This window comes from Hylobates moloch, unplaced genomic scaffold (assembly GCF_009828535.3).
Source record: "Hylobates moloch isolate HMO894 unplaced genomic scaffold, HMol_V3 SCAFFOLD_4, whole genome shotgun sequence".
Classification (NCBI taxonomy): domain Eukaryota; kingdom Metazoa; phylum Chordata; class Mammalia; order Primates; family Hylobatidae; genus Hylobates; species Hylobates moloch.
The window spans coordinates 49,549,339-49,570,980 of NW_026652279.1; the positions used below are offsets into that span (position 1 = coordinate 49,549,339).

A 21,642-nucleotide genomic window follows, 5' to 3' on the forward strand; every position below is an offset into this window, starting at 1 on the left:
TGTAATCTTAGCACTTTGGGAAGCCAAGGCAGGTGAATTGCTTGAGCCAAGCAGTTTGAGACCAGCCTGGCAACATGCCAAAACCATGTCTCTATAAAATATACAAAAATTAGCTGGGTGGTGGTGTGCATCTGTAGTCCCCGCTACTCAGGAGACTGAGGTGGGAGGATCACTCAAGCCTGGGAGGTTGAGGCTGTGGTGAACCGTGATTGTGCCACTGCACTCCAGCCTGGGCAGCAGAGAGAAACCCTTTCTTAAAAAAAAAAATGTGTGTGTGTGTGTGTGTGTGTGTGTGTGTATGAAAATGAACCTTAGAAAATGGCCAGTTTCTGACCAAATTGGGGGCCTTTGTTTATTTATTTAGGCTATTGTGTATCTAAGCATTTGCTAGACCTTAATTTATGGTTAAAAATATTTTCAATATAAAATGGAATTCAAAGCCAAAGTTTAGCTATGGGAGATGTCACCTTCTGTTTCTGAGATATGCTTTAAGATATCTGCAGTCAGACTCATTCTTTTAAGAACACTCAGCACACTAATCAGTCATGGTTTCCCTAAAGGGAAATAGTAAAAGTTGTCCTGGGGTCTTCACAGCTGCTGCACTTTTCCGTGTCCTACATCATGTCCAGTTTTCAATGGTTTTTACAATGTTTTTGTTTTTGTTTTTGTTTTTGCAAAACACAGTATGAGGGGCCAACTTCTGGGAGGGCTTAGGTGAGATAATTAGTCTCTATGAAGTAGAATTCTGAAAAAATCCATTTCATATCCACTGAACCAGTGCTTAAAGCTCCAGATAGGAATTTAGAACTGACCCTTGTGCCTGCAGGAATACTGCCAGGATTTCTGGATGGAACAAGTACCACGTCATATCCAAGGATTTCTCTAGTAGCTCCCAATACCTGATTGTGAACTTTTGCTGACTTGTCTGCATCAGAATTATCCAGAAAGTTTATTCAAAATATTGATTGAGTTTTCACCTACTCTCTGAAGAGTTTTATGCAGGTGGTCTGAGCAGGGCTCCAGGAATATTTTAAATCCACTACCCAGCTAATTCTAATGCAGAAGCCAGTGTTGGGGCCACCACTCTGGTACTTGATCTGTTTTAGAAGGCAGAGGATCAAATGACTACATTCTCGTTTTTATGATGCAAACATGAGGGATATTATAGTATTAAAGATAGAACACTGACCTTGGAATCAGAAAATCTGGCTTTATAGCCTAGCTTTCTGACTTAATAGCTTTGTAATTTTGAGCATATTATCAATTTTCTCTAAGCTTCAGTTTCTCATCTGTAAATTATTCATATTCCCATTTCCTTTATGTGTGTTCACTTTCTATTTTCCATTAAGTGTTCATTTTAAAGCAGTGGTTGTCAAGCTTTAGCTGCAGTAAAATTTTCAAATGGAGTTTTAGAAACACAGATTACTGCCCACTCCTCCAATTATGATTCAGTAGGTCTAAGGTGGGATCTGAGAATGCACGTTTCTAACACTTCCCAGGTGATTCTGATGCTGCTGGGAGACCACACTTTGAAAACTGCTAGTGTAAAGCATGATCATATATGTGATAGCTTTTTAAACTGTTAATAATGCCGTGTAAAAGTAAAGATATGATATAACTCCTCCCCGCAAAACTGACAATTATTTTACCTTCTATAACTGAGCAAACGATTAGGACATTTGAGCAAATGATGAGGATCTGAACATTTTTCTTATCTACGAGATTTGCTACCATTTTTCAAAGCAAACTGGTACAAAAATTGCTTGTGGATTATGCTAAACAATATGTTAATATTCATGTATTTTTTGTTCTTTTGTTTATGTTTTATTTAGTTGAACGAAGAAGAAACAACAGAACATCAGAAGGTGAAATGTCCACACTGTAACAAGGAAATAGATGAGATCTTTAACATTGAAGCAATGGAGCTGGCCAACAGGCGTCTCTTGTCGGCACAAATAGTACTGTACTATTCTTTTTTGAAATTATGTTTGGCCAAAAATTATGTTGAACAATTCCTCCTTTATAAAGACATCTTGATCATGCTCACTTAATAGATTGTTTACAAAGGCAAAGGGAAGTTTGACATTGTCTTAGGAATCTGCTTGATTGGAAAGAAAGAAAAAGAGAGAGAGACAGACAGAAAGAAGGAAAAGAAAGAAAGAGAGACAAAAGAAAGAAAGAGAAAGAAGGAAAGAAAGAAATTCACTCACATTAGCTTAAGTAAAGAGTGGTTTATTTATGAAGAATTTGGAATTTCACAGATCCCAATGGCAGAAATTGCAACTGGGGTTAAACTTCAGACGCGTTAGGCAATCAGTTCTGTGACATTGCCCATCTCTGGATCCAAGCCAGTTTTTCATATAATGATACAGCCAAATCCTCTAATAGCTGACTGAAGAGAGTTTTATGTCTTCATTCAAATATTGGCTAAAAATTAGAGAAATGCTGTAGCGCAGCAGCATACAAACTGTTGGAAATTGCTAGTAGTCTAGTTTTCATTTTCTATCCAGGTTGAAATAATCAAGATCTATTTGCCATGAATTGTCCTCTTAAGGTGTTCATATTGGCCCTTCCTCACTGCCCATGGAGCTGTTGAACACTTCTCAGCTATTCCAGCCACATAGGATTCCAATCACTCTACCTGCTCAGTCTAACTAGGGAAGTGGGAGATCTGTAGGGTATGACTGTTGCTCTGTTCAACAGTAGTCTTGGCAGACAAGCTGAGTTTCAAAGGCAACTATTTTAAGGATATAAATAACTTCTTTAAGCAATTGAGGCCGTGCCATGAGGATGAAGCTAATGCCCACATGGTGCTTTATTCCACCAGCAGATTTTCCACTTGTCCTACCAAATTAGGTATTGCTATCCACAGAGTAATGACTTCCTTCCATATGACTAAGTTAACACAGAGGTAGCAAATATTCCTGCTAGCTCTTCCATGTTTCCTAAATCTGATGCTCCAAGGCCATGTTTCTGTAATGTAAATGGACAAGCTAGTCATCCTGGGTTCCCCTGGGAACTGCCTATGAACAGCTTCTGAGGCAAAAACAAAGGCAGGTTTTCTAAATATACCGAGTCAGCAGGAATGAGAGGAAAAAATTGTCAGTCAATATAAAACAATGGAACAGGATAGAGAAACATCTAGACCAGGATTTCAGAGTAGAAGAGGATCTGGAAACAATGAAGTAGGGCTGGTCCTGAGATAACCATGGATGAATCTGAACAGCCAACCATGGCTTCTTTAAGCCACAACAATTGCTTCCTTAGAAAGTACAAAGGAGTATTTTACAAACATTTGTCTGTAACTGTCAAAAATGAGGTAGACTAACCAAAAGTATATATAATCTGCTATATAATTTAGGAAATATAAATTGCATTTCTATCTTTTTCTGCAGAAATTCCCCAAATCAAAAATTTTTCAATGAGATAGAAAATAAAAACAGAATATGAAACACTAAATTGTGGAAATATCAACTAACAGCACATTTTGATCCTTCTCATTGCTCACTCAACTTTTCTGGATAGTTTTGTTTCTCTATCTAAGTAATGTACTTGCTCACCAATTTTTGTAATATCCCTTCTAGCTGGACTCATGATCAAAGCATCTGCCACTGCCACCACCACCACCTTATTCCCCACCCCTATTGCCACTAATTCTTTATACACACACACATACACGCACACAATTTTCTCAGCCTTAAAAAAATCTATACACCCTTTTGCTTGATAATCTCTTTTTGTACATTGTGTTATTAAATTTTACCTTTTCAAACTAATATTTTATTCCAATATGAAATGTAAATTTAGGGTCAAGAGGGTAATTTTTATTGCTGTTGTTTTAATTGACATATAATTATACATATTTATGAGGCACAATGTAATATTCTAATACATGTATACGTGTGTCATGATCAAATAAGGGTAATAAGCATATAGATCATTTCAAAGCTTTATTGTTTCTTTAGGTTGAGAATGTTCAAAATCTTGTCTTCTAACTATATGAAAAAATACAATAGATTACTGTTTACTATAATCACCCTGCAGTGCTGTAGAACACTAGAATTTATTCCTTCTATCTAACTGCAAACTTTATATCTGTTAACCAACCTATTCCTGCTAGCTCCCCTGTCCCCCTACCCTTCCCAGCCTCTTGGAGCCACTATTTTAGTCTATGAGGTCAACTTTTATAGCTTCCATATATGAGTGAGAACAAGCAGTATTTCTTTTTCTGTGCCTGACTTCTTTCACTTAACATAATGTCCTCTAGTCTTATCCATGTTGCCACACATGAAAGCATTTTATTCATTTTTATGGCTCAATAGTATTCTGTTGTGTAAATATACGACATTTTCTGTATCCATTCATCTATTGATGGACACTTAGATTGATTGCTTATCTTGGCTATTGTGAATTGTGCTGCAATAAACATTCCCCATATATAAACATTGTATTCTAGCCGGGGAAAGATAATATCTCATTATGGTTTTGATTTTCATTTCCCTATTCACTAGTGATGTTAAATTTTTTTATGTGCTTGTTGACTATTTGTGTCTTTGAGAAATGTCTATTCAGATCCTTTGCTCATTTTTAAATCATACTATTTGTTTGTTTGTTTTTGCTGTTGGGTAGTTTGAGTTCTTTGTCTATTCTGGATATTAATGCCTTAGTAGAAGAATAGTTTGCAAATATTTCTTTTTGTTCTGCAGGTTGTCTCATTATTCTATTGATTGCTTCCTTTGCTGTGCAGTAGTATTTTAGTTTGATATAATCTCATGTGTCTATTTTTCCTTTTGTTTCCTGTGCTTTTGAGATTGTAGCCATGAAATCCTTGCCCAGTCCAATGACTTGAAGTGTTTCTCCTCCGTTTTCTTCTAGTGGTTTCATAGTGGCGAGTCTTTAATCCACTTTGAGTTTATTTTCATATAAAGGAGAGACAATGGTTTAGTTTCATTCATCTGCATATGACTATTAATCCCAACACTGTTTATTGAAGAGACTGTTCTTTCCCCAGTGTACGTTCCTCATGACTTTGTTGAAAATCAATTGGCTATAAATAGGTAATATATTTCTGGGTTTTCTATTCTGTTCTATTGGTTTGTGTGCCTGTTTTTATGCAAGTACCATACTGTATTGGTTGCTATAGCTTGTTGGTTGTAGTGTATTTTGAACTAAGGTATTATAATGTCTCCAGCTTTGTTCCTTGTGCTCAAAATTGCTTTGGCTACTCGAGGTCTTTTGAGGTTCCATACAAATTTTAGGAATGTTTTCTCTATCACTGGTATTTTGCTAGGGATTGCATTGAATCCGTAGGATTCTTAGGGAGTATGGTCATTTTAACAAGATTTGTTCTTCCAATATATGAACATGGGATGTCTTTCCATTTTTTTGTGTTCTCTTCAATTCCTTCATGAGTCTTTTATAGTTTTCATTGTAGAGGTCTTTCACTTTCATGGTTAAATGTATTCTTATGTATTTTTGGTAGCTGTTGTAAATGGGATTTATGCTTTGATTTCTTTTCACATAGTTAGCTGTTAGTCTGTAGAAATGCTACTAATTTTGTTTGTTTGTTAATATCGTATCCTGCAACTTCATTAAATTGGTTTATCAGTTCTAGGAGTTGTTTCGTGGAGTCTTTACCTTTCCTAAATATAAGATTTTAACTTATTCTGTATGATTTTGGCTGTGGATTTGTCATATATGGTTTTATTGTATTTAGGTACATTCCTTGTATATCTAATTTGTTGGGAGTTTTTATCATGAAACAATGCTGAATTTTCTCAAATTTTTTTGTGTCTATTCAGATGATCAAATGGCTTTGGTCTTTCTGTTAATGTGATGTCTCATGTGTGTTGATTTGTGTATGTTTAAATATCCTTGCATTCCTGGGATAAATCCCACTTGATCATAGTGTATAATCTCTTTGATGTGCTGTTAGATTTTGTTTGCTAGTATTTTGTTGAGGATTTTTGCACCTGTGTTCATGAGGGAATATTAGCCTATAGTTTTCTTTTTTGTTGTGTTGTTTGCTTTTGGTATTAGGGTAATGCTAGCCTCATAAAATGAGTTTGGAAGAATTCCTTCCCTTTCAAAAATATTTTTTCTTGGGAGACTTTATATTACTGCTGCAATCTTGTAAGTCTTCATTGGTCTATTTGGACTTCCTATGTCTTCCTGGCTCAATCTCAGTAGGTTTATGTGTCCAGGAATTTATCCATTCCCTCTAGGTTTTCCAATTTGTTGGAGTATAGTTGTTCATAATAGTCTGTAATGATCCTTTGAATTTGTGGGGTCTCAGTTGTTGTGTCTCGTTTTTCACTTCTGATTTATTTGTATCACTTCTGATTTATTTGTATCTTCTCTCCTTATTTTCTTAGTCTAATGGTTTGTTAATTTTTTCTTATTTAAAAAACAACATTTTGTTTTTCTGATCTTTTATATTATTTTTGGTGTCAATTTCACTTATTTTAGTTCTTATTTTTATTACTTCTTTCTTTGACCTAATTTTGGGTTTGGTTTGTTCTTACTTTTTTAGTTCCTTGAGGTGCATAATTAAGTTGTTTTTTGAACTTTTGTGTGTGGGGGGTGGGGGGGGAGATGGAGTCTTACTCTATCGCCCAGGCTGGATTGCAGTGGTGCAATCTTGGCTCACTGCAACCTCTACCTCCTGGATTCAAGCAATTCTCCTACATCAGCCTCCTGAGTAGCTGTGATTAAAGGTGCTTGCTACCACACCTGGCTAATTCTTGTAATTTTAGTAGATATGGGGTTTCACCATGTTGGCCAGGCTGGTCTCAAACTCCTGACCTCAAGTGATCTGCACACCTCAGCCTCCAAAAGTTCTGGGATTACAGGCATGAGCCACCACACCTGGCTCTCTATTTTTTTTGACGTAAAAGTTTATTACTATAAATTTCCCTCTTAGTGCAGCTTTTGCTATATCCTATAGGTTTTGGTATGTTGTGTTTCTATTTTTGTTTCAAAATAAAGAATTACCTTCTTAATTTTTTTTCTTGATCTATCAGTGGTCGAGGAACATGATTAATTTCCACGTGGTTGTACAGTTTCCAATGTTCTTGTTACGGATTTCCAGTTTTACTCCATTGTGGTCAGAAAAGATACTTGATATGATTTTAATTTTTTAAAAATTTGGGGGGCTTGTTTTGTGGCCTACCATATGCTCTATCCTGGAGAATGATCTGTGTGCTGATGAGAAGAATATGTATTCTGCTGTTCTTGAATGAAATGTTCTGTCTATAGTGCAGTTTAAATCCAATGTTTCTTTGTTGATTTTCTGTCTAGATAGTCCTTCCAATGCTATGACTAGGGTTTTAAAGACCCAACTATTATCGTATTGGAATCTTTCTCTCCCTTCAGATCTAATAATTTTTGCCTTATATGTTTGAGTGCTCTGGTTTTTGGTATTTATATGTCCTCTTGCTGATTTGATCCCTTTATCATTATATAGTAAACTTCTTTGTCTCTCTTACAGTGTTTTACTTAAAGTCTATTTTATCAGTTATAAGTATAGCTATATAACTACTCCTGATCATTTTTGGGTTCTGTTTGCCAGAAATATCTTTTTTCATCCCTTCACTTTCAGTCTGTGGGTGTCTTTATAGGTGAAGTGAGTTTTTAATAGGCATAGGTGGTGTGTAGTTGGGTCTTGTTTTTTAATCAATTCAGCCAGTCTATATCTTTTAAATGGAAATTTTAATTAGTTTACATTCAGGGTTATTATTGAAAGGTGTCGTTTTATTATTATTTTTTGGTTGGTGTGTATTTATTTTTATTTGTTTATCTTTGAAGTTTGGTGTTTTTCTGTAATAATAAGGTTTGATTCCTTTAAGATTTGTGTATCTGCTCTACCATTGGGTTTTATATGTTTTTACAATCTTAGTTATTGTCCTTTTGCTTCCAGATATTGGACTTTTAAACATTTCTTGTGAGTCCTGTTTAGTAATGGTGAATTCTCTCAGGTTTTACTTGTCAGGGAAACACTTGACTTCTGAAGGATAGCTTTTCTGGATATAGTATTGTTGGTTGAAAGGTTTTTTTGTCTTTCATATTGTCAACCATATCATCTGTCAACCATATTATCTTATTCTCTTCTGGCCTATAAAGTTTCTGCTGAGAAATATGCTGATATTCTAATGGAGATTCCTTTATATGTGACTTGACACTTTTTCTATTTTTAAAATTCTCTCTTTGTCTCTGACTTTTGACAGTTTGACTATAATGTGCCTCAGAGAAGAATTTTTTAGGTTGAAACTTTTGGGGGATATTTGACCTTCCTGGATCTAGATGTCTATATATTTTCAAAAACTTGGAAGTTTTCTGTTATTACTTTATTAAATATGTTTTTTATAACTTTTCCCATCTTTTCTCCTTCTTAAATTCCCATAATGATAACATTTGTTTGTGTAATGATGTCCCATAGGTTCCATGAGCTCTCTTGGGTTCTTTGGCTCTTTCTTTTTCTTTCTTTCTTTCTTTCTTTCTTTCTTTCTTTCTTTCTTTCTTTCTTCTTTCTTTCTTTCTTTCTTTCTTTCTTTCTTTCTTTCTTTCTTTCCTTTCTTTCTTCTTTCTTTCTCCCTTTTTTCTTTTCTTTCTTATCTATGTATCTTTCTTTCTCCTTTTCTCTTTTTTCTTTCTCTTTTGTCTGACATGGTTATTTGAAAATATCTGGCTTCAAGTTTAGAGATTCTTTTTTTCTGTTTGATCTAATTTGTTATCAAAGTTCTCAATTGCATTTTTTCATTCATTAAGTTAGTCAGCTCCAATATTTCTGTTCAGTTATTTTTTTTATAATATCTATCTTTTGTTGAGTTTCTCATTCACATAATGAATTGCTTTTCGATTTTATTGTGTCTGCTGAGTTTCCTTAATATCATTATTGTAAATTCCTTTTCAGGGAGTTTCTACATTTCCATTTCTTTGGGACCAGTTGCTGGTGAACTATTGTGTTCCTTTAACAGTGAGATATTTTCTTGCTTTTTCATGTTTTTTTGTATCCTTGCATTGATATCTTCAGATCTCGTGAAACAGTTACCTCTTTCAATTTTGTATAGTGGCTTTCATGGGGAAAGACTCACCTGCAGAGGGTGTCAGTTGGGTAGGGTGCATTAGCTTTTTACTGGGTGGATACAATAGCATAGCCTCAATACAGTTTCTTCAGCTACAGTCAATGTCATTGATGCCTGTGAGTGCCTCAGTTGCTTAGGCTGCAGAAGTTTGTGTGGCTGGTCTACCTATGTGGGGTCTGCTCCCTTGTGAATGAGGGAACTGGCTATGCTACCATGGGTAGAGAACCAGGATCATCTGTGATCTGGGGGAAGTGCAGGCTGATCAGTCAGCATCTCTTCTCAGGTGCTACTTTACTCCTTTGAGGACAGGGTTCCAGGCTGGTCTTCACTCTGGGGAAGCAAGGGGCTTGTTAGCCAGCAGCTCAGCTCATATGCTGCTTCACTTGAAATTTTGCTTTTTAGTATAGTTAGTTTTTCTTGTAGGCAAATCTAGTAAACCTAGGTAATAATTTTTAGGCTAAAGTGTGATTTATTCATCTGTATGTCTTCAGTGAATACCACAATGTGTAGTACATGGTAGGTGCTCAATTAATATTAACTCAATTAATTAATCTGAACCTTTTTGGAGTATTTGAGGTTTATTATAGGATCTAATAGCTGTTCTATTTTGATATCTCAATTCTTCTCTTCTTTCACTCCTCTCTTGCTGTTTAATTTCCTTTCTTTTTCTTTTCCTTTGCTGGCCTGCTTTCCTTTCTTTGTTTCTTTTGTATTGAGATATATATCATTCTTTGTTTATTTCTGTTTGATAAGCTAACTTCAAAAAGTATCTAATTTTACCTTACAAATGATATAAATGTCAATAATACTCTATAACTTTCTAAATAAAATGTTAACTATAGATGTACTTTTAGAGTAGACACATGTTTTCATTTCCCTTTTCTCGATCTACCTCTACGTTCATTTTTTAAAAAAGAAAAAATTGCTTACTAGGCCTTGTACCCATGGCTGGAATATGAATTTAGTTCAATGTTCTGAAATCTCTTTGTGCTCCTCTTCTATTTTTTGAGACAAAGTTTCTTTATGTTGCTCAGACTGGTCTCAAATTCCTGAGCTCAAAGAATCCTCCTGCCTTAGTCTCTCAGAGTAGCTGGGGTTACAGGGGGACACCACCATGCCCTATTCCCCTGTTTTCACTTTTATACTTTAAGTTTTATTTTAATGATTATGCTTATTAGTCTTATAAACAGAAGCCTTTTATAGATGTTTTATTACGTACTTCATTCTTTAATATATTGATATTATGTTATAATATTCACTGATTATTTCCAACAATATTCCCAGCTGAGAATATCTTTGAAATGTATTTTCAATGGTTTGGCTAGTGTCTCTAGTCTAATTTTGTAGAAAAAAGAATTGATTAGTAAATGTTTAAAGATGTTTCAGACCTAAAAATAGGAGTTTTATCCAAGTAATGATACATTTATATGAAGACAAAGGAATGATTTTATGCAATTAATAAATTAATATTTATTAAATACAGCTTCCTTTCTTGTTTGGATATCTGTAGAATTATTTCTGTTTCCTTGTAAATTAAAAATGTTATGAGGCCATGTCTTTTAGTAACTTACCAATTTTATTTTATTTATTTATTTATTTTTTGAGACAGAGTCTCGCTCTGTCACCCGGGCTGGAGTGCAGTGGCACAATCTCGGCTCACTGCAACCTCCGCCTCCTGGGTTCACGCCATTCTCCTGCCTCAGCCTCTCCGAGTAGCTGGGACTACAGGCGCCCGCCACCACGCCCGGCTAATTTTTTGTATTTTTAGTAGAGACGGGGTTTCACCGTGGTCTCGATCTCCTGACCTCGTGATCCGCCCGCCTCGGCCTCCCAAAGTGCTGGGATTACAAGCGTGAGCCACCGCGCCTGGCCAGTCACTTCCCAATTTTAATTTATTTCAGGAAAATATGGTGTACAAGAACCCACAAAATAAATGAAGGAAACTTCATTTTGAGTCTTGTTTTTGTTATTAATATGATATGTGACTAAGGACTTAATCTATTTAGTTTTCATTCTCTCAGTCTATAAAAGAGGAAACTTATGGTGACTGAATAACCTCTTTTTCGATTGTGATATTCTGTGTTTTCTGCAGTGTACACTCCATGTACCTTTTTGATTTATTGCCTCAAATGTTTGGGTTCTACTATTATATTTCAATCGTTGATTTTGTGCTATTGCGCCTTAATCAAGAAATCCCGCTTTTCAAAGTAGATTGGATTTCTCTGCTCTGTTCTCTAGATCCTCATTTCACTTAATATCTTCCGAGTTCTTCTTAATTTTAGATATATTTTCATGCTCATCTTGATTTGTTGATTTGGTTTCTGTGTTCCCATTGGGAAAGATAATTTAACAGTTAACATCTTCTAGTATCTAATGGCTTTGGTATTTGTGTTGCTAAGCTTTCGTGAGATCCATATAATCTTCAGCTTCCTCATTTTTTCAAACTACAATTTTTATCTTGAGGATACTAAGAATATTTTGATTTAATTATTGTTTTAAACATATTTTAATGATATTTAAGGAGAAGAGTGTACTCTATTGAATTCCTGTAATTATGGGAAAAGTTTTTTCATCCCACATCCTCAAATGTCGTTGCTATTTCTTTCTAGTATTTCCCCAAAACAAAGCAGTGTTTAATATTCAAAACTGATCATGCAGAGAGAATGCCTGCTGCAGAACCTAGAAATCTTTGGTCATATAATACATTTCAGTTAAGGAAGTTGGTCTACACAGTGATTCTGAATAGTGTTCAGCACATGGATGCCAGGAACAGTGTCAGATACTGGTTTCCATATCATCAGACATAGTCCCTGATGCTCATATATATGTATTGAATGAAGAAGTGACTGCATTCTGCCAAATAGTAGCAATCTTTTATTATAATACTCCTTATAAATTATAAAATTTTCTATAAATAATTATATAAGTTACAAAGATATAATAATTTTAATCCTTATCACAGATGAGGCAGCAGAGCCCTGTTGTGGAAATATTTGAGAAAATTCAATTAAATAAAGATGTATAGTAGGATTTTTTTTTACTGTAGGGTTTTTCAGAGCCTTTAATATTCATTATTAACTTTTCAGATGTGGATATAGCTTGTAGCAGTTCCCAAACTCATTTGCCAATAAGTTCCATTTATTTTTTGAAAATCTAATTCCATGTCTAGAAGAGCTCTAGTTTCCTTCAGAACCAGTGTGGCTCCACCCAAAGCCAAGACCTACCTTATCCAGTAATCTTATAATCTGAACTCCATAGAAAGATTCTTTTTACAAATATACTAGATTGAGTGTTTTTACTTCTTTATCACACGTTTTTCCCATCAAGATTGTAATAAGTTGTCATCGTTATTCACGCTATATAATGACTTGAATTAATATTTTTTTAGGCAAGCTACCAGAGACAATACAGGGATGAGATTCTGTCCCAGAGTGCTGTCCAGGTGTTGGTTGGTGCAGCAGGAAGTTTTGGTGAGAAGAAGGGAAAGTAAGTATATTCCCAAAAGATGGCTTCTATTCTAAGCCACAGCATTTAGGAAATTACCCAAGTGAGTTTTCTTGTTTTTGTCTGGTAACTTGGCTCCCTCTACTATTAATATCAATACTCTAGTATGACAGCAGAGCTGTCTGCTCTATACCCCACCCTCAGGCCAAACTACCTATTTTCAGTTTCCCAAATTTGCTGCATTCATTCATACCTCTGTGATTTTGAACAAGCTGTTCCTTCTGACTGAAACTTTCTTTTGTTCTTTGTCCTCCCACTGCCAAAAGTTAAGCTGTGGTAAAGAACTCTTCCTTTTAGACAATTTGAATGCCAGACTAAGTAAGGGTGAAGCCTTCCTTAATCCTTCCAGGCATACCTTCCCCAATACACAGGTAGTACTTCAACATCTTCTCTTAATACTTAGCATGCATTTGTAATCTTGTAGTGATTTCTTTAGATATAGGTCTGCAAAATAAGCAGTGACTTCCTCAAAGTTGGTGTTTTGAGGAGTACCCTCAGATCATCCCCTGTGGAGGAATGCTGGATCTATGATTGGGCAAAGAGGGGGGTTAAACTGCAATGCAACTGCAACAGTGTCCACCCAGACATACTTTCTAGTTCTAGACAACAGTCCTGAAGACACCAAAATTCCCTGCTTAAATTGTCCTAAGCTTATTTCCAGAGTCTATTTGGGCCTTTAGTCCTGGTCCATCATCTCATGAGCAAACCAGGCCTTTGGTGTGCATACCCCTAAACCTGAAAGATGTGCCAACCTTGTGTTAAGTCACAGGTACAACCTTGTGGTACACTGAAGGATAAAGTTAGATGTTAGAAAAGAAGCAGCCAGAAATCAGGGCATATTTGCATTTCATTTCAAGTACAGACTTTCAAAGTAACTAAGAGTTTTCATTTTAAGCCTAGTCATACAAATCATTATGACATTATATGTGTCATGATAGGAAGATGAAATATATCTTATTTAAAATTTTGTTTCCTTGATTTATAATGCTTGGATATTTTCATCTATGGTACCAGGGTCTCTGTTTGTCCTTTCGATCCACGCACTTCCAAAGCTTTAGTTGACCTAGTAAAGTTGAGGGAGTTGAAAGAGAAGGCTTGGCAAATGTGATCAATTCAAAACAATACCATGCATATTTTAAAGAAGAAAGGTGCACATTGTACAGTGGAAGTTTTTAATAAATGACACAATAAAAAGCATCATTAATATATTTCCCAGGAGATGTTAAAAATAAAACAACAGGCTGGGCATAGTGGCTCATGCTTGTAATCCTAGCATTTTAGGAGGCCGAGGTGGGTGGATTACTTGAGGTCAGGAGCTCAAGACCAGCCTGACCAATATGGTGAAACTCTGTCTGTACTAAAAATACAAAAAAATTAGCCAGGCATGGTGGCATGCACCTGTAGTCCCAGCTACTCAGGAGGCTGAGACAGGAGAATTGCTTGAACCCCGAAGGCAGAGGTTGCAGTGAGCTGAGATTGCGCCACTGCACTCTAGCCTGGGGGACAGAGCAAGGCTCTGTCTCAAAAATAAAAATAAAAATAAAAATAAAACAACATAGAGCAATTCAGCCCACTGCCTTGATTTTTTTCTCTTTAAATGTTCCCCAAAGGCAGAAGCAACATATGTCTATGAAAGCAAACTTTGGAATATACTACATTTTTAATGCATACATGTAAGAGATATACATTGAATACCAATATGTGCAAGGCTATATATTACCAATATATGCCAGTCACTGTAGGGAATATTAATATTAGCAAAATGGTATTCCAGCCCCTAGAGAACTTTCTATTGATTATACTTATATTCACTTCTTGCTTCTTTGCTGAGCTGCCTTGGAGTTGATTTTACCATTTGCTAATTATTCCTATGAGTGCCTCATGTGTCAGGGTGACCTGTGGCAAGAAAAACAAGTCTAAGAAAAGAAAGAGTGGAGGGTTTAAACAGGAGCACCAGGACCTATGCTAAGTGCTTGTATAATTGCCTAAAAAATAATACTTTGAGCACATAGTTTCTTTTTATTGAGTGTCAAACCAGGTACAGTTTTAAACACTTTACATGTATTAACCTATTTTACCTCAGAAGAATCTTATGAGATAGATGCTGTTATTATATTCACGATGCAGGTTAGGAAAGTAAAGCAAGGAGAAATTAAATAATTTATGCAAGGTCATTTGACTCATAAATTACAGAGTTGGTATTCAAAGCCAAGCTGCCTCACTATCCAGTTAAATAGATCATACTGTTTCCCTAAATCAGGTCTAAACAGTGAACACATTGATGTAAAATAGGAATTCAAGAGCCTGAATTACTTAGTAATTTGTGCTGTAAAGTGTCACACATAGATATCACAATAAGACTATATTAAATGCTTATTTTTATGAGTCCAGGGAGCCCTCTCATTTATTGTCTCTGTGGCAACACTTACCACATTTTACTGTAATTGGTATTTACATGTTTCGTACCACTAGTCTGCTGTAGCCTTAAGGGCAGACCAGTATTTCTTTATGGTCTATCTTTAGCATTTAACAACCATAGCAGATGTTGAATTAATATTTTTTCAATTATAAATGAATCAAGTCATATACACATTCAACATTTTCCATTTATTTACTGCATATTATATTGAATTACACATAATTGAATGACTTCATTCTTTTCAATTACGTTAGTATCCCTGTAGTAAAAAAATATATATACAAGTTTTAAAGTAAGAACATTATAATTCATAGAAAGGGCAAGGTTTACCTTTGAACTTAGGTTTCCAATGCCCTTCCATTAAGCCACATTATAAGGTAGGGCCTCAGATCCAAGGGCAGAGCCTTACTCTCCTTCTGATCATGACGATGAAAGTATCTGCTCAGCAGAAGGTAAATTCCTTGAAAAGCCAAGGAGATTGGCTAAACAAGACGTGATCATATACACGGATCTGAGCTGTCTCAATTTAAAAAAAAAAGCCAGCAGAATGCTACAGAACACTTGAGACAAGTGCTACCAAAATGACATTGAGCTCTTATGACCAGTGACTTTTCTAAGTTACCATTTTAACTCATTTTTAGTCATTCTAAACCTTACTATCTGCTTTGAAGGTGAAGACAAAGTGAAGGGAAGATGTGTGATATGAGTTGGATGCTTTATACATGCTTTCCCATTTAATTATCCCAACCTAACATTGGTATTTTTATCCTTATTTTTTAGATTAGCCAGCAAGTTAATGAGGTAATTTGTCCATTGCCATACCAGACAATGGGGAATCTAACATGAAAACCCAGATGTCTGAATCCCAAATATTTGAAACATAGTATGTTTTCTGTCCCTGAACCTTGAAATCTCTATTATTTTCAACCATGTATCTCCAATTTTTAATACTCTCTGTTTAACAAGTGAGCCTGACAATCTAACTTCATGAACCATGCTCATGAAAATGTCTTAATCCAGCCATCATGACACAAAATAGTCTTCCTGTTTTGTGCAACATTAAACTTATCTCAAAATGTTTAAAGCATGTTTAAAGATTTCTCTCTTTTTCTAGGTATATGAGTCTTGAGACAATAAAGAATTATTCTGAAAGCCAAAAAACAGTTACCTTTACTAGAAAACTACTACTTAATTTGGTGTATAATGCCAGAAAGGAAAAAGGGGGCCCATCAAAGTAAGTGCTTTTTAAGAAAGGCTATTATATTCACTTGAAATTCCCTGTTTTTTGTTTTAAAATGATATCCTGAATTTTTTTTTTATTATACTGTAAGTGCTAGGGTACATGTGCACAACGTGCAGGTTTGTTACATATGCATACATGTGACATGTTGGTGTGCGGCACTCATTAACTCATCATTTACATTAGGTATATCTCCTAATGCTATCCTTCCCCCCTCCCCTCACCCCACAACAGGCCCCAGCGTGTGATGTTCCCCACCCTGTGTCCAGGTGTTCTCATTGTTCAATTCCCACCTATGAGTGAGAACATGCAATGTTTGGTTTTTCGTCCTTGCAATAGTTTGCTGAGAATGATGGTTTCCAGCTTCATCCATGTCCCTACAAAGGACATGAACTCATCCTTTTTTATGGCTGCATAGTATTCCATGGTATATATGTGCCACGTTTTCTTAATCCAGTCTATCATTGATGGACATTTGGGTTGGTTCCAAGTCTTTGCTATTGTGAATAGTGCCACAATAAACATATGTGTGCATGTGTCTTTATAGCAGCATGATTTATAATCCTTTGGGTATATACCCAGTAATAGGATGGCTGGGTCAAATGGTATTTGTAGTTCTAGATCCTTGAGGAATTGCCACACTGTCTTCCACAATGGTTGAAATAGGTTACAACCCCACAAACAGTGTAAATGTGTTCCTGTTTCTCCACATCCTCTCCAGCACCTGTTGTTTCTTGACTTTAATAATCGCCATTCTAACTGGTGTGAGATGGTATCTCATTGTGATTTTGATTTCCATTTCTCTGATGGCGAGTGATGATAAGCATTTTTTCATGTGTCTTTTGGCTGCATAAATGTCTTCTTTTGAGAAGTGTCTGTTAATATCGTTCGCCTACTTTTTGATGGGGTTGGTTTTCTTTCTTGTAAATTTGTTTGAGTTCTTTGTGGATTCTGGATATTAGCCCTTTGTCAGATGAGTAGATTGCAAAAATTTTCTCTCATTCTGTAGGTTGCCTGTTCACTCTAATGGTAGTTTCTTTTGCTGTGCAGAAGCTCTTTAGTTTAATTAGATCCCATTTGTCTATTTTGGCTTTTGTTGCCATTGCTTTTGGTGTTTTAGTCATGAAGTCCTTGCCCATGCCTATGTCCTGAATGGTATTGCCTAGGTTTTCTTCTAGGGTTTTTATGGTTTTAGGTCTAACATTTAAGGCTTTAATCCATCTTGAATTGGTTTTTGTATAAGGTGTAAGGAAGGGATCCAGTTTCAGCTTTCTACATATGGCTAGCCAGTTTTCCCAGCACCGTTTGTTAAATAGGGAATCCTTTCCCCATTTCTTGTTTTTGTCAGGTTTGTCAAAGATCAGATGGTTGTAGATGTGTGGTATTATTTCTGAGGGCTCTGTTCTGTTCCATTGGTCTATATCTCTGTTTTGGTACAAGTACCATGCTGTTTTGGTTACCACAGCCTTGCAGTATAGTTTGAAGTCAGGTAGCGTGATGCCTCCAGCGTTGTTCTTTTGGCTTATGATTGACTTAGCAATACGGGCTCTTTTTTGGTTCCATATGAACTTCAAAGTAGTTTTTTCCAATTCTGTGAAGAAAGTCATTGGTAGCTTGATGGAGATGGCATTGAATCTATAAATTACCTTGGGCAGTATGGCCATTTTCACGATATTGATTCTTCCTATCCATGAGCATGGAATGTTCTTCCATTTGTTTGTGTCCTCTTTTATTTCGTTGAGCAGTGGTTTGTAGATCTCCTTGAAGAGGTCCTTCCCATCCCTTGTAAGTTGGATTCCTAGGTATTTTATTCTCTTTGAAGCAATTGTGAATGGGAGTTCACTCATGATTTGGCTCTCTGTTTGTCTGTTATTGGTGTATAAGGATGCTTGTGATTTTTGCACACTGATTTTGTATCCTGAGACTTTGCTGAAGTTGCTTATCAGCTTAAGGAGATTTTGGGCTGAGACAATGGGGTTTTCTAAATATACAATCATGTCTTCTGCAAACAGGGACAATTTGACTTCCTCTTTTCCTAATTGAATACCCTTTATTTCCTTCTCCTGCCTGATTGCCCTGGCCAGAACTTCCAACACTATGTTGAATAGGAGTTGTGAGAGAGGGCATCCCTGTCTTGTGCCCATTTTCAAAGTGAATGCTTTCAGTTCTTGCCCATTCAGTATGATATTGGCTGTGGGTTTGTCATAAATAGCTCTTATTATTTTGAGATATGTCTCGTCAATACCTAATTTATTAAGAGTTTTTAGCATGAAGGGCTGTTGAATTTTGTCAAAGGCCTTTTCTGCATCTATTGAGATAATCGTGTGTTTTTTTTCTTTGGTTCTGTTTATATGCTAGATTACATTTATTGATTTGTGTATGTTGAACCAGCCTTGAATCCCAGGAATGAAGCCCACTTGATCATAGTAGATAAGCTTTTTGATGTGCTGCTGGATTCGATTTGCCAGTATTTTATTGAGGATTTTTGCTTCGATGTTCATCAGGAATATTGGTCTAAAATTCTCTTTTTTGTGTCTCTCTGCCAGGCTTTGGTATCAGGATGATGCTGGCCTCATAAAATGAGTTAGGGAAGATTCCCTCTTTTTATATTGATTGAAATAATTTCAGAAGGAGTGGTACCAGCTCCTCCTTGTACCCCTGGTAGAATTTGGCTGTGAATCCATCTGATCCTGGACTTTTTTTGGTTGGGAAGCTATTAATTGTTTCCTCAATTTCAGAGCCTGTTATTGTCTATTCAGAGATTCAACTTCTTCCTGGTTTAGTCTTAGGAGGGTGTATTGTCCAGGAATTTATCCATTTCTTGTAGATTTTCTAGTTTATTTGTGTAAAGTTGTTTATAGTATTCTCTGAGAGTAGTTTGTATTTCTGTGGGATCGGTGGTGATATCCCCTTTATCATTTTTTATTGCTTCTATTTGATTCTTCTCTCTTTTCTTCTTTATTAGTCTTGCTAGTGGTCTATCAATTTTGTCGATCTTTTCAAAAAAACCAACTCCTGGATTCATTGATTTTTTTGAAGGGTTTTTCGTGTCTATCTCCTTCAGTTCTGCTCTGATCTTAGTTATTTCTTGCCTTCTGCTAGCTTTTGAATGTGTTTGCTCTTGCTTCTCTAGTTCTTTTAATTGTGATGTTAGGGTGTCAATTTTAGATCTTTCCTGCTTTCTCTTGTGGGCATTTAGTGCTACAAATTTCCCTCTACACACTGCTTTAAATGTGTCCCAGAGATTCTGGTATGTTGTGTCTTTGTTCTTATTGGTTTCAAAGAACATTTTTATTTCTGCCTTCATTTTGTTATGTACCCAGTAGTCACTCAGCAGCAGGTTGTTCAGTTTCCCTGTAGTTGAGTGGTTTTGAGTGAGTTTCTTAATCCTGAGCTCTAGTTTGATTGCACTGTGGTCTGAGAGACAGTTTGTTATAATTTCTGTTCTTTTACATTTGCTGAGGAGTGCTTTACTTCCAACTATGTGGTCAATTTTGGAATAAGTGTGATGTGGTGCTAATAAGAATGTATATTCTGTTGATTTGGGGTGGAGGGTTCTGTAGATGTCTATTAGGTCCGCTTGGTGCAGAGCTGAGTTCAATTCATGGATATCCTTGTTAACTTTTTGTCTCATTGATCTGTCCAATGTTGACAGTGGGGTGTTAAAGTCTCCCATTATTATTGTGTGGGAGTCTAAGTCTCTTTGTAGGTCACTCAGGACTTGCTTTATGAATCTGGGTGCTCCTGTATTGGGTGCATATATATTTAGGATAGTTAGCTCTTCTTGTTGAATTGATCCCTTAACCATTATGTAATGGCCTTCTTTGTCTCTTTTGATCTTTGTTGGTTTAAAGTCTGTTTTATCAGAGACTAGGATTGCAACCCCTGTTTTTTTTTTTGCTTTCCATTTGCTCGGTAGATCTTCCTCCATCGCTTTATTTTGATCCTATGTGTGTCTCTGTACATGAGATGGTTCTCCTGAATACAGCACACTGATGGGTCTTGACTCTTTATCCAACTTGCCAGTCTGTTTCTTTTAATTGGAGCATTTAGCCCATTTACATTTAAGGTTAATATTGTTATGTGTGAATTTGATCTTGTCATTATGATGTTAGCTGGTTATTTTGCCCATTAGTTGATGCAGTTTCTTCCTAGTATAGATGGTCTTTACAATTTGGCATGTTTTTGCAGTGGCTGGTACCGGTTTTTCCTTTCCATATTTAGTGTTTCCTTCAGGAGCTCTTGCAGGGTAGGCCTGGTGGTGACAAAATCTCTCAGCATTTGCTTGTCTGTAAAGTATTTGATTTCTCCTTCACTTATGAAGCTTAGTTTGGCTGGACATGAAATTCTGGGTTGAAAATTCTTTTCTTTAAGAATGTTGAATATTGGCCCCCACTGTCTTCTGCCTTGTAGAGTTTCTGCTGAGAGATCCTCTATTAGTCTGATGGGCTTCCCTTTGTGGGTAACCTGACCTTTCTCTCTGGTTGCCTTTTACATTTTTTCCTTCATTTCAACTTTGGTGGATCTGACAATTATGTGTCTTGGGGTTGCTCTTCTCAAAGAGTATCTTTGTGGCATTCTCTGTATTTCCTGAATTTGAATGTTGGCCTGCCTTGCGAGGTTGGGGAAGTTCTCCTGGATAATATCCTGCAGAGTGTTTTCCAATTTGGTTCCATTCTCCCCGTCACTTTCAGGTACACCAATCAGATATAGATTTGGTCTTTTCACATAGTCCCATATTTCTGGGAGGCTTTGTTCATTTCTTTTTACTCTTTTTTCTGTAAACTTCTCTTCTTGCTTCATTTCATTTATTTGATCTTCAATCACTGATACCCTTTCTTCCAGTTGATCAAATTGGCTAATGAAGCTTGTACATTCATCACATAGTTCTTGTGCCATGGTTTTCAGCTCCATTAGGTCATTTAAGGACTTCTCTACACTGGTTATTCTAGTTAGCCATTCGTCTAATCTTTTTTCAAGGTTTTTAGCTTCCTTGCCATGGGTTCGAACTTCCTCCTTTAGCTCGGAGAAGTTTGATCATCTGAAGCCTTCTTCTCTCAACTCATCAAAGTCATTCTCCATCCAGCTTTGTTCTGTTGCTGGTGAGGAGCTGCATTCCTTTGGAGGAGGAGAGGTGCTCTGATTTTTAGAATTTTCAGCTTTTCTGCTCTGTTTTTTCCCTATCTTTGTGGTTTTATCTACTTTTGGTCTTTGATGATGGTGACGTACAGATGGCGTTTTGGTGTGGATGTCCTTTCTGTTTGTTAGTTTTCCTTCTAACAGTCAGGACCCTCAGCTGCAGGTCTGTTGGTGTTTGCTGGAGGTCCACTCCAGACCCTGTTTGCCTGGGTATCAGCAGTGGAGGCTGCAGAACAGTGAATATTGCTGAACAGCAA

General features: G+C 36.3%; 1 protein-coding gene across 1 annotated transcript in view; it reads left to right on the plus strand.

The window, feature by feature from the left end:
* The window catches only part of SLC9C1 (solute carrier family 9 member C1), a 175,937-nt gene that overhangs the window by 55,390 nt on the left and 98,905 nt on the right, over window positions 1-21,642 (plus strand). The window contains 3 exon segments of the mRNA XM_032755066.2: window positions 1,833-1,958; window positions 12,472-12,569; window positions 16,121-16,240. Of these exon segments, the coding sequence (XP_032610957.1) occupies window positions 1,833-1,958; window positions 12,472-12,569; window positions 16,121-16,240 (344 nt within the window).